At 45.0% G+C, this 17,768-nt stretch overlaps 1 protein-coding gene across 1 annotated transcript in view; it reads left to right on the plus strand.

Annotated features, from left to right (window-relative positions):
• The first annotated feature begins 706 nt into the window (after positions 1–706).
• Positions 707–17,768, plus strand: part of LOC147426564 (uncharacterized) — a 31,335-nt gene continuing 14,273 nt past the window's right edge. The window contains exons 1-2 of the mRNA XM_086498670.1: positions 707–939; positions 2,314–2,416. Coding sequence (XP_086354796.1) covers positions 836–939; positions 2,314–2,416 — 207 coding nt within the window. The 5' untranslated portion in view covers positions 707–835. The remainder of the gene's footprint in view (positions 940–2,313; positions 2,417–17,768) is intronic.

The raw sequence follows: 17,768 nt of genomic DNA on the forward strand, positions 1-17,768 counted from the left end.
TCACTGAAGTGTTACATGGGACTAACAAGTTTTTTTGATAAAGCCCCGCACTAAGGGTCTATTCAGACTTCATGGCAAAAGCCAAGGTCTTTTGATTTCAACCAATCGGGTTGCATCTCTCTTCTTTACACTATTCACACAAGGTGCTAGAAGTAGCTAAGGGGCAGCCACATGAAGGAAGATTTGCTCTTGTTCTCTCCACCCCCTCTAAAAGCTCTTCCAACCCCCTCCCTCTCCCCCACGTGACCAAAAATGCGCCTAATCATCTGTCTCCACCATCTGTACCCATCATTTCCTCCACCCTTTATTGAACCCTTAACACTAGCCTAACAGGGCCTCGGGACTAAGTAACACGGGGTCTTAAATGAAGACCCCGTCATGGGATTGGTGGCGAGCAACGATGCGCACAAAAGCAGAGGCACGGAGTGCCGTCCGATTTTAAACGGCTTGTCCATGTTTACTTTTTAGCATTTTCGTTTACTTTATATGTTTATGTTTTCCTCTCTTAGACAACCAAACGTCTGCGTGCACGTGGTTAAGACGTGCGCTTCTCAGCGTGTCCACCTGGGTTCAAATCCTGCCCGGGTTCCAATATTGCTCATGTTCACTTTTTGTCTGCCGTCCGCTGTCCTCAAGATCCCCCCCACTTCTCCTTAGCCGTTGATCCCACCGCTCGGGGTCATTTAAGGACCCGTGCCACTTAGTCAAGAGGCTAGCAGGGGTTGAAGGACTCACCTTCATTGTTTTCTGCTGGAAGAGGCTCCAGCTCACCTTTCTTCCACCCAACCAATGCGAACCCAAGGCCAAAGACCAAGTAGCCACTATAGGTGCACAGATGGCAAATGTCTGTGCACCCAAGCGTTTCGTGCCTGCGTCTATTCTTGTTACCGTTAAGGCGCCAGCAACATGCAGACCTTTCTGCTCTAATCTCTCTCCAAGGTAAGCTTGAGAGAGAGAAGAGAGAGATTTTGGCTGTCAATGAAATTTATCACAGCTCTCATACGACCAGAGTCACGTTCGCAGCTCAGGATCTTGGTTGGCACCGCTTGTGATGTTTGATGGTTCCCAATTAAGAGTTCCCTTAAGTCGAAATGATGGAGGATACACCACCAATGGAGTAGGCAGTTTGAGAGCGATCACATTTTGGCTCTGTTGAATTGGCTTCTCTCAAGGGTGGGCAACGATGCCAAGAATTGTGTTATTTGTGTGTTTTGGCAAAACTGTTAAGATGCATTGATCCATTCAAAGGCCGAAAAGGTCTTTAGGAAGTCCATGATTCTAGTCTCATGGAGGTAGTAAGAGAAGAAGTCCAAAAGCTCGGGTCCTTAGGCTACCATGGGCAACTTTGGCCATCCAATCCTATTTACACACTTCAGGGGGACTACGTGTTGGCTGCCAGGTTTGAGCCGACTTGTCAGCGATGTACCTTACAGACTGTTGAGTGCTTGCGATGTTGTTTCTGGGTAATGCCCATATGACCATTTTGTTTGGCAGGCAGTTTGCATGCTTATATGCTGAATGGGTCCGCAACATGGCTTTGTGACTTGGGGGGGGGGGGGGGTTGTCACTTGGCTACAACATTTTCTGGGGTCGCATTTTCTGTATAAGGGAACAATAAGGGAACATCAACATTTCTTGCTCACGGATTGCACGTTGGCCATGTTGCCTTCCACAGTGATGATTTTGACTCCCAGCCCTGCAGCCTTGTCTTTGTCACGCTATGTAGTATTACTTTTGTGGATTATTTGGAAGGCTAGATGCACATGTCTTGAGTGCTACTCCTTCCTCGATAACTAACACACTGGCTGAGGTATGGTTTGAGCTACTTCACACATTGTGCAGTTGATGAGATATAGCAGCTTGCTTTTCTAGGGCAGGAGGAGAGCACTTCAGTTTTCTTCATACTGGAACAGGGCCCATTACACACCTCCCTCGCACGTCAGTTTTCTTCATACTGGATCAGGGGCACATTACATGACACTATGCACCTCCCAGGTGGTTCATATCACATTCTTCATACATGCCACTATGATGTACATATAGTTTGTGCACATTGGCTTTTCTCACAACATCGTCTTCTCCCAAGAGGTCTATATGTACTCAGGATACAGCTCTAAGCTTTAAGCTTTCAAGTCCCATCCACTTCTTGTTTTTTCTCCTCCCTTTTGCACACTCAATTTTTAGTGTAGTTCACTTCATTAAGTGGAACGGAATACTATCATGCTTTTATCATGAAGTTTGTAAAGCTTCATCATTATGTTGTGCAAGAATAAGCTTCCTCTTCTCAGGGTCTTTTTTCCATGGTAATGATAGACCAAGCTTGGATGATGTGGAGCGCCTTTCTAGAGGAGAAGCCAGCAAGGGGAAGATTGGCAGCAGGGCTGTTCCTCATCGTTTGAATGCAGATGAACGCAAGGTACATGTCTACATGTTATTGAAGGCTTCACAAAGGACAATCAAGTCATCGAAAAATGTTTTAGAAATTTGAAACCTGAAGTGTAGATCTTGAGAAAATGTTTTGGCCCCCAGATTTTCCAGCAAGTTTTGTTGAGGTGCTCCTTTTGTTTGGTGTTTGGTCATCCACGATTTCAGAATAACTTATCACCATTTTTGTACTTGCTGTCAGTTTAGTCCAACAATGGAATAATCATACTACCTTTGCTTTGAAGTTTGCAGTTAGAAAATGGATTCCACCCACCCCATGTAAAATCGCTGAACTATCTGGGTGCAAGGATTTTTTTATGAGGTTGCACCTGTTTTCAACTGGTTGCTCAAACTCTGGTCTCAAATTGTCTGCTAGCAGACCGTGCTCGCCCGCATTTTGATCATTAATGGTTTGAAGTTAATCTCAGTGTTTCAGCATTGATGTTGCTTCAAAGGTTTTGTTAACAAAGCCAAGGCCTCCCCACCCCCTCACACCGTAAATTTTTGGTGGTTGCATATAACATATGAGCAGAAAAGGCCAAACATTTTTTGGTCAAACCTTGGTCGCATCCTTTTATTCTCGATGAAGCAAGAGCCAGCTTGATTGAAGCACGGGCTTTGCTTGGTTTCAGCATCAGCTCCATAGTCAGAGGGTCAGCTGGAGAAAAGAAAGAGGAGTTCCAATGCTCGTTGCTTCTCTGCCCATTTCTGTCCTATTCATCCCTTCCCTCTTTGCTCCTTGATAACTTTGAGTCGTGCTCAGCTAGCAGGGACATGGATTCTGCTGCTGTTATAAGCTGATGATATTGTGCTGATTTCAGATTCTTCAGAAGGGATGCAACGTCATTTGGATGCATTACAGGTGTCTGCCCAGGATAGTGGAATGTCAGTGAACCTTGGTAAGACCAAGGTAATGGTGTTTAACACCACGGCATAGTGGGTGAGGAGGTCAGCTCCCACCTTTACTTATGGTTGAGAGACAGTGGAGTATACAGATGCATATACCTATCTTGGGGTGGTCTTTAATGGCCCAGTATTCTCCTTGAGGAGAGAAGCAGAGACGAGACTCACCAGAGCTTATGCAACATTAGGGAGACTAGAGAGGATATGTTTGCAGGTTCAATTTCAGGAACCTCGAACAAAGCTTTGGCCTTTTGACACTCTTGTGGCTTCAGCTATGCTTTATAAAGTTCAGATATGGGGACCCTCTGTGGATCACCATGGCAGATATGGTAGCACTGATGGATGGAGATGTATGGAGAGGCCTCTAGTCTCTATGATTTCTCGGATGATTCGGGCTAAGGCTTCAGTGCCACATGACATTATTCAAGCCAAGCTAGTTGCTCCTCCCCTCATGGTCGAGGCACTCACCAGATCAGTATCCTTTATGCACAGTTTATGGGACCTCCCCAGAGACAGTTATGCTTGGTTGGCCCTTGAGTCCTTCAGATAGCTAGCATCGAAGGGTGATACAACATGTTGGTTTTGGGCAGATGACATCATGGTTTCAGTTACATGGGTTCAACATGGACAGATTGCCCCCGTTCCAGTACTCCTTGGATGCACTCTTTCTATCTATCACACAAACAGAGATCACTAGACTCGTACGTCGGGATCTGATTCAGCTAGATACCAGGAGCACATGGATACAGCCGATACAGGAGTTGGGCACGAAGATATCTTTCTATAGAGAGCATCTTCTCCAACTCACGGAGGACGGATTTGTGACGAGGCTTGGATACATGGATACACACTTATCTCGTGGGATATGGTGTGCTATTGGCTAGATACGCACATCCTCACATCAGCTTCAGATCGAGACTGGTAGATTTCGAGGAGTACCAACAGAGGCCAGGATATGTCATTTATGTCATATTGAGTCAGAGACGAGAGCTGCACTACATATGTCACTGCCCCCTGTGCTATGAGATCTGTGGCCGTTTTCACTGCTTGTTCAAAGAGGGCTTTGGACCACTTTCAAGAGTCATGAGATACTCAGACCAAAGATGCCTAGGCGTGTTTTTACTCGAGCTGCGCAGACCCAAGGAGAGCTTCCTGAGGACATCAGGGAGTCAGTCTCAGAGGCAGATCACAAATTTCTTTACACTAGACAATGAGCAGCCAGAGGAGTGCTCACCATAACAGAGCTCTGCTTCAGATCACACCCATACTAGCGGTATGCTGATCGATCGGGCGATTGAGCTAGGGAGATCCAAACGACTGCTATCACGAGGGGCTTCACAACATTAGAGGAGGCTGCAGCAGAGGATCGAGATCACCCAGACTATGGAGGATATTGACGAGATTTGCCACCGACCAATGAGGGATTTCTTTTAACCCCCCCCCCCCCCCCCCCCCCTCCCCCTCCCCCGATTCGCCTACCATTTTTATATCACCCATTGTATCAGCCCACCCATTGTACCATTGTATCAACTCTCACTTCTCACCCCCCCCCCCCTTCCCTTTTTAGTTGTACTCAGACATTGTACTAGATTTACCACTTGTAACTTTTTGGTCTCATAGGTCACTTTGGCCTTTTGTAGATGTTAATATATCATTTCATTCATTTCATCTCTCTCTCTCTCTCTCTCTCTCTCTCTCTCTCTCTCTCTCTCTCTCTCTCTTACACATGTATTTTCCCCACTGCTCTACGCTTCCGTGTTCGACTTTGACATGGTATTAGAGCTCCGTTGGAGAAAGAGCATCTGTTGAGAAGACAAGAGAACCGGCGTTTTTTTGCTCTAGGCTTAGGGTAAGGGCGTGGAAGACTTTGTTCACGGTGTAGCGTTTTGAAACGCCAGCCTGACGGGCGGCCTACCTGACGCATGTGGGGATAATCTCTTATGGAGTTTTGAAACACCTTGGTGACCGTGACCTCATTGGCGTCTTGCTAGAGCTTGACATCTTGAAACATTGCTTGCAAGGAGAGCTCTACACCTATGCTAGCAACATTGTGGCAACGCTAAAGGACAATGCTCCCGCGAGCATATTGAAACGCTGCATCAGATGGGCCTTGAGACGGCTTGTCTAATGCATGCCATGAATGTAGGCGTTTTGAATCGCCCGCGAGAGGGTGGACTCCAATGGGCGGCAACATCCCCAAGGGCTGCAGGTATGTAGCGTTTTGAAACACTTGATGGAGAGAGGTCTCCAATGAGACATGCATAGCGGGGATGGCTCTTTTAGTGGTGTTTGAAATACTTTGGCAAAGGCTTGAGAGCATAGGCGCTTCTGGACGGGTGAAGGGGAAGCATTCCAACATTGTGTTGAGAAGCTATGCAAACAGGCGTCTCCAGAAGCAATGATTCAACGACAATTGGTTTTGATCAACCTGGCTATGGATAGTGCATTGACTAGTTCTTAGTTAGCAACCTCGGCACTCTTGAAGTCCTGAAGGGAGAATTGGCTCCATGTGTGTGGTTTGTGAAGCCAAAGGAAAATGCAAGAGCACATGTAAGGTGTAGCGGAAGTGAATGTTGAACTTTGCTCAAGATGAGAGCTCCGAACTGTGCTCAATGTTCCTTTTACTTATGGAAGGGAGAGCCTTCCGTTCCTTTAGTGAGAGAGTGCAAATGATCACAAACAAAGTGGCAAACATTGTGAATGAAGGTACTGAGACTGAGAGATAGAGAGAAGAATACGACACCAGAATGTTGTCAAACCCTCCGAAGGCCCCACTCTCTATGGCGAGAGCGGTCTACTATTGATTGCACAAATCTCTACAATGCTTGGACTTGCCGATGATGTCGACGACGATGAGGAGGATGACGAGACGGGCTGAAATCTGAAAACGCTAATGGCTGAAATTTGCAAATCTTTATATGCTGAATTCTGACTCTATGTCGATGACGACGACGACGACGACGACGATGCAACACGACGCACTGAAAACACAGATGCTGAAATCTGCATTTTCCGGGCTGAAACTGCAACTTCGATGCGGAGTCTTGATGCTGAAAACTGAAAATGCTTATGGTGGTTCTGTTGCGGTGAATCTGCAAAAGGCTGATTTGTCCTGCTGATCCAAAAACGATAGGGCTGAATTTCGTCCTGATGCAAAAATGCTAGGGAATCTGCTGATCTGTGATCTGCTGTCGCCAGTTTGCTGCAGATGCAAAACGTTGGGCTGGCTCTGCACTTGAAGAAAATGCTAGGTTTGGTCTTTGGCTGAAAACGTTGTGTTGACTGTCGGGGGGGAGTCTTGCTGAGAAGGTGCCTGTTGAACTCTTGTTCCTGCTGCCTCTTCTGCCAGAAAGTGCTAGCGCTAGGGTTTCTTATATACTTGGCTGTCAAAATTGCCCTACCTAGTTCCCAATAAAAGTCACTTAAAAATAATAAGTGAAAAATGTCAAAAATAGGTCTATGCACTGTAAAAATGATCCTGATGGGTTCTGACTGTGATTTGATGATCATGCTGTGTGCAACTAGAGGATACGCATCTACTCTAAGTGCCTGGACATGCACTGTCTGCGAACAAACTCACAAAAGTGCCATAACACTTCCTAAGCTATGCTAACTGAACTGAACTGAACCCTAGTCATGAAGTAGCTTGTCCACGTATACATAGGGTTAGATGTGCACGTGACATCCCCTCCTTTTCAAAGTGAGGTATTGGTACGGAACTGTATGGCGTCGAGGGAGATCACCAACAACGTCTGGAATCCTGGGAAGGACTCTTCGCCGGCCCACTCTGATGCGTGGGTCATGCGATACTTGAACTTCATAAAGGTCTGCGACTCTTGCTTCTTTGGGCCGCGCCGAAAGCGACACAAAGTTATCTGTGGCTCCTTCAATGCTTCAACTTCGTCGAGAGTTATGTGTCTACCATCTTCAAGAATCTTTGAGGATGAAAATTTTTGAAACCACTTCCAACACAACATGAACATACCCATTCCATGTAAAGTGACTGGAAAAGAACTTTTCTTTCGAAAAAACTGTGCATGCAATGCAGATGAACAAAGTGACGGAGTGCCAAACCGTTCATCAATCACACGCAAACAATGGGGTCGAATCTTGACTTTCTGATCTAAATCAAACAATTGTGGCAAACACAATGGAAATGCCAATTCTTGATGCTCAATCCTTCTTGTGCTCTTTCGGTTACTGTGTCATGCCAAGGAAGAGACATGGAATGGGAATCCCTTGAATGCAAACATTTCATCTTTTCATGAGGAATCTGCATACATTCGTGCTCATTCATGAGTGAATCGTGTTCATCGTACAATATGTCATGCCTATGAAAAGGGATCACATAAGGACGGTGACTAAAATACAAGAAAGCATCACGAATGAAAAATGCGTGCTGACTAATCATTCGAACATGGAATACTTCCTGTGGGGGTTCTTTGGACCTCGACTCGAGAGCCAAGATCAGTTCTTCGTGATCGATTGAATCTGCAATGAGGTGAGCTTCACTAGACAAAGTATCAACTAAACCATCATCCTTGTGAACAATCACAATTTCTTTTTGCAAATCATTATGCTCGTGAATAATCACATCTTGATCATGCAAATCATCATGCTTATTTCATTATCATGCAAATCATGTGTGTCATGCTTTGGAAAAGAAGAGACTGAGAGAGTCTCCTTTTTCGGATTCTTTTCAAGCTTCGCCTGCACATTAGAAATGAGAGATGAAGAATGAACAACTTGCTCTCCACGAATGACAAGGAGAGAGTCACTTTTGGCATTGAAAGTGAACGTATTTTCCGCCCAATCAATGAGGGGGTTATGCTCATGAAACCATCGAATGCTTAAAAGCATATGATATATCACATCTTGAAAGAGGAGAGACTACAAATTTTCTGCGGAAGGACACTTGTTGAACAGTGAACAAAACATCAAGGCACTCTTGCGTGATGAGAGAGTCGATACCGAGAGAGAAGCCTGACACCTCGAAAGGAGATGTCGTGCAAACCTCCAAGCGGGCTCTTTCGACAAGAGAGTCACTAATCAAATCATGCATACTGCCTGGGGCAAACAATATGACAAAACGTTGACCCTTCACAGACCATAACACTTAAGGAGAGACTCATCAATGGGAGGATCATGAGAGACTTGGGTCACACTCGTGTTCTCATTTATTGCATTGACAGAGCAAGTGGGTTCTATGGGTTCTTTAGATTCATTAGGTTCAAGCTTAGGACATGTTCTTTTTATGTGACCCTTGATGTGACAATGAAAACAACGACCTTCCTTAGAATAAATACTTTGTTCTTCTGACGTGATGTATCCTCCTAAAATTCCTTATTCTGCCTTTTCATCTGGAGTGAGCTTAGGTTTAGCAATTGTGTTAGCTTTACCCTTAGGTTCATTTGGAGAGTTCTTTTCTGAGAGACTATTGGAAGATTGGTTAGAAGAGTTAGCGTCTTACCATTCTTATTGTTCTTACCGTTCTACGGGTTCTGAGAAGTCTAAGAGGTACTTGTGGAAGTCTTGTTTTCCTTGGGCTTTCCCTTGTTGTGCTTCATCTCCTGTGCAAGAGAAATCGCTACCACCTTGTTGAGATCAATTGGATCAAGTACTTCGATATCAAACTTGATATACACGTCCAATCCATAAAGGAATGCCTCTTTGCGCTCCGCATCCGATTTGCGTAATTGAGTGCCAAGCTGCAAAACACGATTAGAGAAAGACATATTTGGCATACCATTTTGCTTGAGACCGCGCCAATCGTGTTTCAACCGTCCTAGGTACTGTGGGGGCATAAATAGTGCCTTGAGCTTGTGTTGGAAGTCGGCCCAATTGAAGGAAAGGGGCGTGCCTTCCTCGGCTTCCTCTTGGTGCGCTGTTAGGTGCAGCGGAATGATTGTTTGCGCTTTGCTCAACATGAGTGCTCCGAACTGTGCTCAAGGTTCCTTTTGTTCTTATGAAAGGTAGAGCCTTCCGTTCTTAATGAGAGAATGCTATGATCACAAACAAAGTGAATGGACACTGTGCGTGCAAGTGTATGAGACTGAAAGATAGAGAGAGAAGAGAGATACGACACCAGAGACGTTGTAAAACCCTCCTCCGAAGGCCCCATTCTCGTCGGCGAGAATGGTCTACTTATGATTGCACAATCTGGTACAAATGGTATGCATGAGACTGATGCAAGTCTAGGCTATGTCGCGACGATGACAACGGTGATGACGAAGTCGACCTAAGGGCTGAAATCTGCAATCTTTCTACTGTTGTCCAAAAACGCTATGGGCTGAAATCTGCAAATCTTCTATCTGCTGAATTCTGACTCTATGTCGGTGATGATGTCGATGGCGACGATGCGACGACGACGCACTGAAAACGCAGATTTCAGAATCTGCGTTTTCCGGGCTGAAATTGTAAACCTTGCGGAAACTGACCGTGCGGCGAGGAACTGCTGCGGGAAGGTGAGATCTGCGAGGTTCGGGACTTGATCTGCGGTGTCTGGCTGCTGAAAACTGAAAACGCTGATCCTAGGACTGATTCTGTCGCGATAGATCTGCAAATGCTGAGGTTGCTGGCAGATGCAAAAACGCTAGGGCTGAAAATGGAGTTTCTGTCGCCGGGATTTCTGCAGATGCAAAAACGCTAGGCTGATCTGCTGTGGTCTTGTCGTCGTGGCTCTGCAAATGCAAAACGCTGGCTGATCTGTGGTGTCTTGTCCAAAAACGCTAGCCAAGTTGCTGTGGAGCAAAAACGCTAGAAGTTCTTGGGGTCTTGTTGAGAAGGTGCCTGTTGAGCATGTGCTCCTGATGTATCTTCTGCCAAATAGTGCTAACTTGGGTTTGCTTATATATTTTATTAGCAAAATTGCCCTACCTACTATTGTTGGGAAGTCACTTAAATTAATAAGTGAAAAATGTCAAAAATAGGGAAAATAGGCTAAATGCACTGGAAAAATCCCCTAACTGATTCTAATGGATTAAGATGGGAATACTGATAATCATGCTGTGTGCAACTAGAGGATATGCATCTACACTAAGTGACTGGGCATGCATGGTCTACGAATAGACTCACAAAAAGTGCCAGATCACTTCTAATCTAGATTGACTGGACTGATTGAATCCTGATCATGATGTAGTTTGTCCACGGACACATAGGGTTGGATGTGTCATGTGACATCTCCTCCTTTTCAAAGTGAGGTACTGGTACCGAACTGTATGGCGTTGAGGGAGATCGCCAATGGCATCCGGAATCCTGGAAGGGAGTCTTCGCCGGCCCACTCTGATGTGTGGGTCGTGCGGTACTTCAAATTCATAAAGGTTTGCAACGCTTGGTTCTTTGGGTCGCGCCGAAAGCGACAAAGTCTTCTCTGGCTCCGTCAATGCTTCAACTTCGTCGAGAGTCATGCTTCTTTCTTCTTCAAGAGTCTCCATGGCTGAAAATTCTTGAAACCATTTCCAACACAAAACCATGAACATACCGATTCCATGTAAAGTGACTGGAAAAAATCTTGTCTTCCTCAAAGACTGTGCATGCAATGTAGATGAACAAAGAGACGGAGTGCCAAACTGTTCATCAAACACATGCAAACAATGAGATCGAATCTTTCTCTTTTGATCTAAAGCCATCAACTGTGGCAATTCACAACGGAAATGCGCATGCTTGGTGCTTATACTTTCATGTGCTCGTTCGCAAACTGTGTCATGCCAAGGAAGAGACATGGAATGTGACTTCGTGACATACATACTTTTCAACTTTTCATGAAAAATCCGCATACATTGGTGCTCATCCATGAGAGAAACGTGCTCAACATACAATATGCCATGCCTAGGAACAGGGATCACATAAAATGCTGACTAAAATACAAGAAACGATCACGAATGAAACACTCGAACAATGCGTGCGTATCAATCATGCGAACACATAATACTTCCTGTGAGGGTTCTTTGGACCTAGGCTCGAGAGCCAAGATCGATCCTTCGTGATTGATCGAAACTTCAACGAGGTTAGCTTTGCTAGAAAAAGCATCCACTAACACATCATCCTTGTGAACAATCACATCTTCTTCACGCAACTCATCATGCTCGTGAGAAATCACATCTTGATCATGCAAATCATCATGCTTGTGAGAAATCACATCTTGATCATGCAAATCATCATGCTTGTCATTGGCATCCAAATCATCATGCTTATCAATATCATCCAAATCATCATGCTTATCTTTGTCATCCAAATCATCATGCAAATCATTGTCATTCAATTCATCATGCTTCTCATAATCATGCAACTCCTGTGTGTCATGCTGTGGAGAAGAAGAGACTGAGAGAGTCTCCTTTTCCCGAATCTCTTGCATCTGTGCCTGTGTTAGGTGCAGCGGAATAAATGTTGTATTTTCTCAAGATTAGTGATCTTTATTGCTCAAGGTTCTTTTTAGTTCTTAGGGAAAGAGAGAGCTTTCCGTCTTATGGAGAGTGCTATGATCACTAACAAAGTGAGTGGATATTGTGCGTGCAAGTGAATGAGACTGAGAGGAGGAGAGAGAAGAGATATGACACCCGAGAGGTTGTAAAACCCTCCTCCGAAAGCCCCACTCTCGTCGGCGAGAGTGGTCTACTTTGATTGCACAAAGGTGTACAATGCGTATGCAATGGACTGATGCAATGGGACTATGCCGATGACGAGGACGGTGATGACGACGATTTAGGCTGAAATCTGTGATCTTCTATTGGCTGAATTTTGTGGACTGTTTCGGGGCTGAAATGGACTGTTTTACTTCTGTCTTAATGGCTGAAAATGGTGGATCTGGCGGGGGTCATGCTGATGGTAAAAACGCTGAACTATTGTACCTTTTGGGCTGCGTTTTCTGCTGCTGTTGAAGGCTGAAAGACGCTGGTCTTGTAGGTCTATTCCATGCTGAAAAACGCTGCAATGAGAGGTTCTCCAATGCTAAACAAAAACGCTAGACAGGTTGGTTGGCTGGCGTTTTTGAATTGGCTGAAATGCTGATGTCAAAACGCTGAAAATCTCCAAGGGATGCTAGCGTTAGTAAAAGGTTGGATCTGCTGCCAATTGATGGTGGAAACGCCAGGCAAGTGAGAAACTGGATGGCGATGGCTGGATCTGGGAAAAACGCCAAGGGGAGGACTCCTGATGGCGAGGCTAAGTGCTGAGGGGGGGGGGTACTGCTGAGAAGTTGCTTGTTGAGCGGGAAGCTCCTGTTGCCTCTTCTGCCAGAAAGTGCTAACTTTGGTTTGCTTATATATTAACTTAGCAAAATTGCCCTACCTACTTTTGTTGGAAAGTCACTTAAAAATAATAAGTGAAAATACCAATAAATAGGAAAAAAGGCTAAATGCACTGAAAAATTCCCCTAACTGATGCTAATGGATTCTGATGGGAGTTCTGATGATCATGCTGTGTGCAACCGGAGGATATGTATCTATGCTAAGTGACTGGGCATGCACGGTCTACGAATAGACTCACAGAAGTGCCAGATCACTGCTAATCTAGACTTGACTGAACTGACTGAACCCTGTTGTGGTGTAGCTTGTCCACGGACACATAGGGTTGGGATGTGTCACGTGACATCCCCTCGTTTTCAAAGTGAGGTACTGGTACCGAACTGTATGGCGTCGAGGGAGATCGCCAACAGCATCCAGAATCCTGGAAGGGACTGTGCGCCGGCCCACTCTGCTGTGTGGGTCGAGCAGTACTTGAACTTTATAAAGGTCTGCAACACTTGCTTCTTTGGCCCGCACCGAAAGCGACCCAAAATCTTTTGAATCTCCTTCCTTGCTTCAACTTCGTCTAGGGATCTGCTTCTTTCGTCTTCAAGAATCTCCATGGCTGAAAATTCCTGAAACCATCTCCAACACAAAACCATGAACATACCCATTCCATGTAAAGTGAAGGAAAAAAATCTTGTCTTCTCTAAAGACTGTGTATGCAATGTAGACGAACATAGAGATGGAGTGACAACCCGTTCATCAAACACATGCAAACAATGAGGTCGAATCTTTTATGTTTGATCGAAATCAATCAACTGTGGAAAATCACAATGGAAATGCCCATGCTTGGTGCTCATACAATCATGTGCTCGTTCGGAAACTGTGTCATGCCAAGGAAGAGACATGGAATGCGACTTCCTTACATACAAACTTTTCAACTTTTTATGAACAATCCGCATACATTCGTGCTCTTCTATGAGAGAAACGTGCTCAACATACAGTATGTGATACTCAGGAAAAGGGATCACATAACGATGTTGACTAAAATACAGGAAACGATCACGAATGAAACACTTGAACAATGCGTGCGTATCAATCATGCGAACACACAATACTTCCTGTGAGGGTTCTTTGGACCAAGGCTTGAGATCCAAGATCGCTTCTTCGCGATCTATCGAATCTTCTTGTGGGGGATCTGTGGACCTCGACTCTAAAGCCAAGATCGATTCTTGGTGATTGATCGAATCTACAACGAGGTTAGCTTCGCTAGAAAAAGCATCCACTAACACATCATCCTTGTGAACAATCACGTCATCTTCATGCAAATCATCATGTTGGTGAGAAATCACATCTTGATCATGCAAATCATCATGCTTGTCATTGTCATCCAAATCATCATGCAAATCATTATCCTTCAATTCATCATGCTTCTCATAATCATGCAAATCTTGTGTGTCATGCTTTGGAGAAGAAGAGACTGAGAGAGTCTCCTTTTCCCGATCCTGTTGCATCTGTGCCTGCATTCGAGAAAAGAGTCGCAACATCTCTTGCCTTATTGCTTTGTTCTCGCGATCAAACTTGGCTTGTATTTCTTTGGCTTCCAAGCATGCTTGCTCGTTCTCACACGCTATGGCTGCCATTCTTTCGTCGTAGGCCTTTCTTTCTGCTCTTCTTTGTCACAAAGTGATGACGTGGCGGACAGCAGAAACCCTAAATTTCCTGCAAACCCTAAAATCTGCCAGAAACCCTAATTCGCAGCAAACCCTAATTTCTGGAAACCCTAACTGCTGGCTGAAACCCTAATTTTTGGCGCCAGTGCCACGTGGCAGGGCTGTATGGATTTTCCGAAAATTGCGCCGCAATTTGTGCTGGCAGCTTTTGGGCGTTGCTTTTTGCATGAAAGAGAGAGAACTTGCTTTTTTTTTTTATAAAAAAAGGAGACTCTCTCTAAGAGAGAGAACTGATGCTTTTGATTTTGAAAGCTTTTGGGGCTCTGCTTTTGGGCATCCCTTGTACCTTTAAATTAGTGGTGAGGGCCTCACTTCTCAAAGCATCTGGACGCAGAGTCTGAGAGTGAAACCCTAGCCACTCTCTTGTACTTTGATGTGATTAATATAAAAAGAAATACCGAAAGGGGCGCCAGTCTTTGGGGCCAATATCTCTAGGCACGGAACTCCGCCGGGCCAGTGCAAATCTATTGTGATCTATGAATTGTTTTGAAGTGGTTATTTGGTGCTGTCGCGATTGATTTTTGACTTGGAGTGTCCAAGTGTGTTACAGTGGTATCAGAGCACGACCAATTTCTCTTCTACGGGAAGTTCGATCCCCGAAATTTTTTTTCCGCGGCACCTATGGCTTCAGGCAATGATCAGTCGACTCCCTCTGCATCTGGAGATGCGGGCTGGGATCACAACGAAGATTCAGACAGAGAGTATGGCCCGCCTCGGCCAGATGGAGCGTCGTCAATTGATTGACGATGCAACAAAGATGATGCTCAATTTTGCCAAGGACCCAAAGATGGCAAAATATATGAACCAGACCTCTTTGGAAGAGGTACAGATGGAGTGGCAAAGAACCACAACACCACTCTCGAAACCCGCTCTCAAGAAATCTTCTGCCTCCAAGAAATATACGGAGAAGGAACTGGAGAACGTGGTTGATGCATGGATTGCTCAGCTTTTCGACGTGCAAAAGAAAAGGCAAAAAGCACGGCAAAAAGCAGAAGAAAGGCACTGACTTCTCGGGATATTTGGGTCGTCGGTCGACATTTGACAAGGCAAAGATACAGAAGAAGCGTGTTCGATTTGAAGGAGTACCCAGTTCTTCTTCTTCTGACAGTTCTTCTAGCTCTTCAGATTCGAGTGAAGAAGACAGAAAAGGTAAAAAGCGAAGCAAGAAACAAAGCTTCGGAAAGGGCAAGAAGAAGGCTACATCTCGCCCAGAGACTGACAGCTCTATTGAGGACTCGTCTACAGACAACTCAGATTCCGATGACGGAAAGTTTTATGCGAACAAGAAGAATTTTTACAAAGCCAACCAGTATGACTTTTTCGAAGATAAAAGCAAGAAAGTCCGAGAGTTTAAGGAAGGTGGCCACTCGATCAAGTTTGATACTTTTCAGGATACTCAGATGCTTCGAAGGCTTTGTCTTTTATACAACAGTTTGACATCGCTTTCGCGGGAGGACACTATTCAGAGCACTCCAAGATTCGGAGAGCTACCTCTTACCTTAAGGGGAATGCTCGTACTTGGTGGTCCATGCTTCTTTAACAAGAGTGCGTCAGTTAAATGGCTGAAATTTAAGAAGCTTTTTATTTCTTCTTGGTTGACGCAAGAATATGAACGAGATGTACGAGCTGCTTGGAACCATCTTCGGATGACCAAGAAAGATACAATCAATGCTTATTGTGAAAGATTCTGGAGCTCTTTTCTACCCGCCTCTTCATTCAAGAAGATCTCGTTCAGAGAACAGATTGAGCGGTTTACCTTGGGTCTACCTACAGAGATCCGAGATCACTGCTTGGAACAGAAGTTAGCTTCTATTCAGGAGTTGATGAGTCATGCGAAGCGGGGCTTTGCCATTCACTCTGGCAGTCTGACCTACCCCACAGATGAGGCCATGACACAACGAGCCGAACAGACTTCTGGGAATGAAGTAGAAAGAAAAAGAGCAACCCAGAGAAAAATGATGTACGACCCAAGCTTACTCCTGAGGAGAGAGCTCGCTTCATCAGAGAGGGGAAGTGCTTTGGATGCGGGGAACAGGGACATATCTCCGCGAAGTGCCCTAAAAAGGCACAGAAAGAACAGAATGATAAAGACGACGACAGGTCTGAGAGTTCGAGAGTAGCTGAGGAATGTGGCAGAATAGGCAGATAGAAAAGCAGAACTAGTACCACATGGCGTGGGACTTGCACCGAATCTAATGAATGAAAGTACAAACTTTGCCGCTTTTGAGGCAAAGTGAAGGATCAGGAGCCAAGGCCAACTTCTTTTCACTTGGAATTGGCGGCTCGATTTGGAATTACGCCCGACAGATTGACGCCACAGGCAGAGGTAGTTCGACTGGCACCCGGATGGGATGATGTTGCCATTACATCGAGCATTGGCAAACTTCGTTTGCAATGACAGGGGTGTTCATGGCACGCGAGTGACTTTCTACTCAGGATCCCTTGGTACCACAAGAACTACGTCGTGGTTGACTACCAAGCCGAGAAAGCGACTTTGATAAATGAAGGGCTTAGAGATTGTACTTGATGAACTTCAGTTTCTTACTCATTCTTTTGGGAGAGAACTGAACGTTAGATAAAGGTTGAATATGTTTTGACCTGATCAAAAGAACGCCAAGATTTTTTCTCCACACTCATGCCGATTGCTTTTAAAAGGGCGTGAAGATCAAACCATTGATCTGATACCTGGAAGCACGCCACCGAATCGGCCACCTTATTGTGTGAGCTGAGTACAGAATGAAAAGATTATGAACCCAGTGAAAGACCTCTTGGAAAAGGGTCTTGTCTAGCCTAGTACTTCACCGTATTGCTCTCCAGTGTTGTTGGTTTTTGAAGAAAGACGGATCTTGGAGAATGTGCATCGATTATAGCGCTCTCAACGAGATCACCATCAAGAACAGATTTCCGATTCCTAGGATCGATGATATACTCGACAGGTTACAGGGATCCTCGTGCTTTAGCAGGATTGACTTGAAGAGTGGATATCATCAGATCAGGATAGCATCGAGAGATGTCTACAAGACAGCTTTTCGGACGACTTTTGGGTTATTCGAGTTTTTGGTGATGCCTTTTGGCTTAACCAATGCTCCTGCGACATTTAACCGCATGATGGACAAGATTTTTCGAGAGTACAGGGTATTTGTTGGCACTTTCTTTGACGACATCATTGTTTTCTCCAAGAATGAGGCAGAACACAGAGATCATCTGCTTCAAGTCTTTCAGGCATTACGATATCACACGTTAGTGATTAATGCAAAGAAAAGTGAATTTTTCCTACCAGAGATACACTTTTTGGGACACATTGTGTCAGCACAGCAGGAGTGCAAATGGACCCGGCCAAGATAGAGACTATCCGTGATTGGCCCGATTTGAGAAATGTCCATGAAGTTAGAAGCTTCTTGGGACTGTGTTCGTACTACAGGCGGTTCATACGAAAGTTTGCAGAGATTGCTTCCCCTTTGCATACCTTGACACAGAAAGGAGT

The sequence above is a fragment of the Adiantum capillus-veneris genome, chromosome 24, assembly GCF_014529385.1.
Source record: "Adiantum capillus-veneris isolate H3 chromosome 24, ASM1452938v2, whole genome shotgun sequence".
Classification (NCBI taxonomy): domain Eukaryota; kingdom Viridiplantae; phylum Streptophyta; class Polypodiopsida; order Polypodiales; family Pteridaceae; genus Adiantum; species Adiantum capillus-veneris.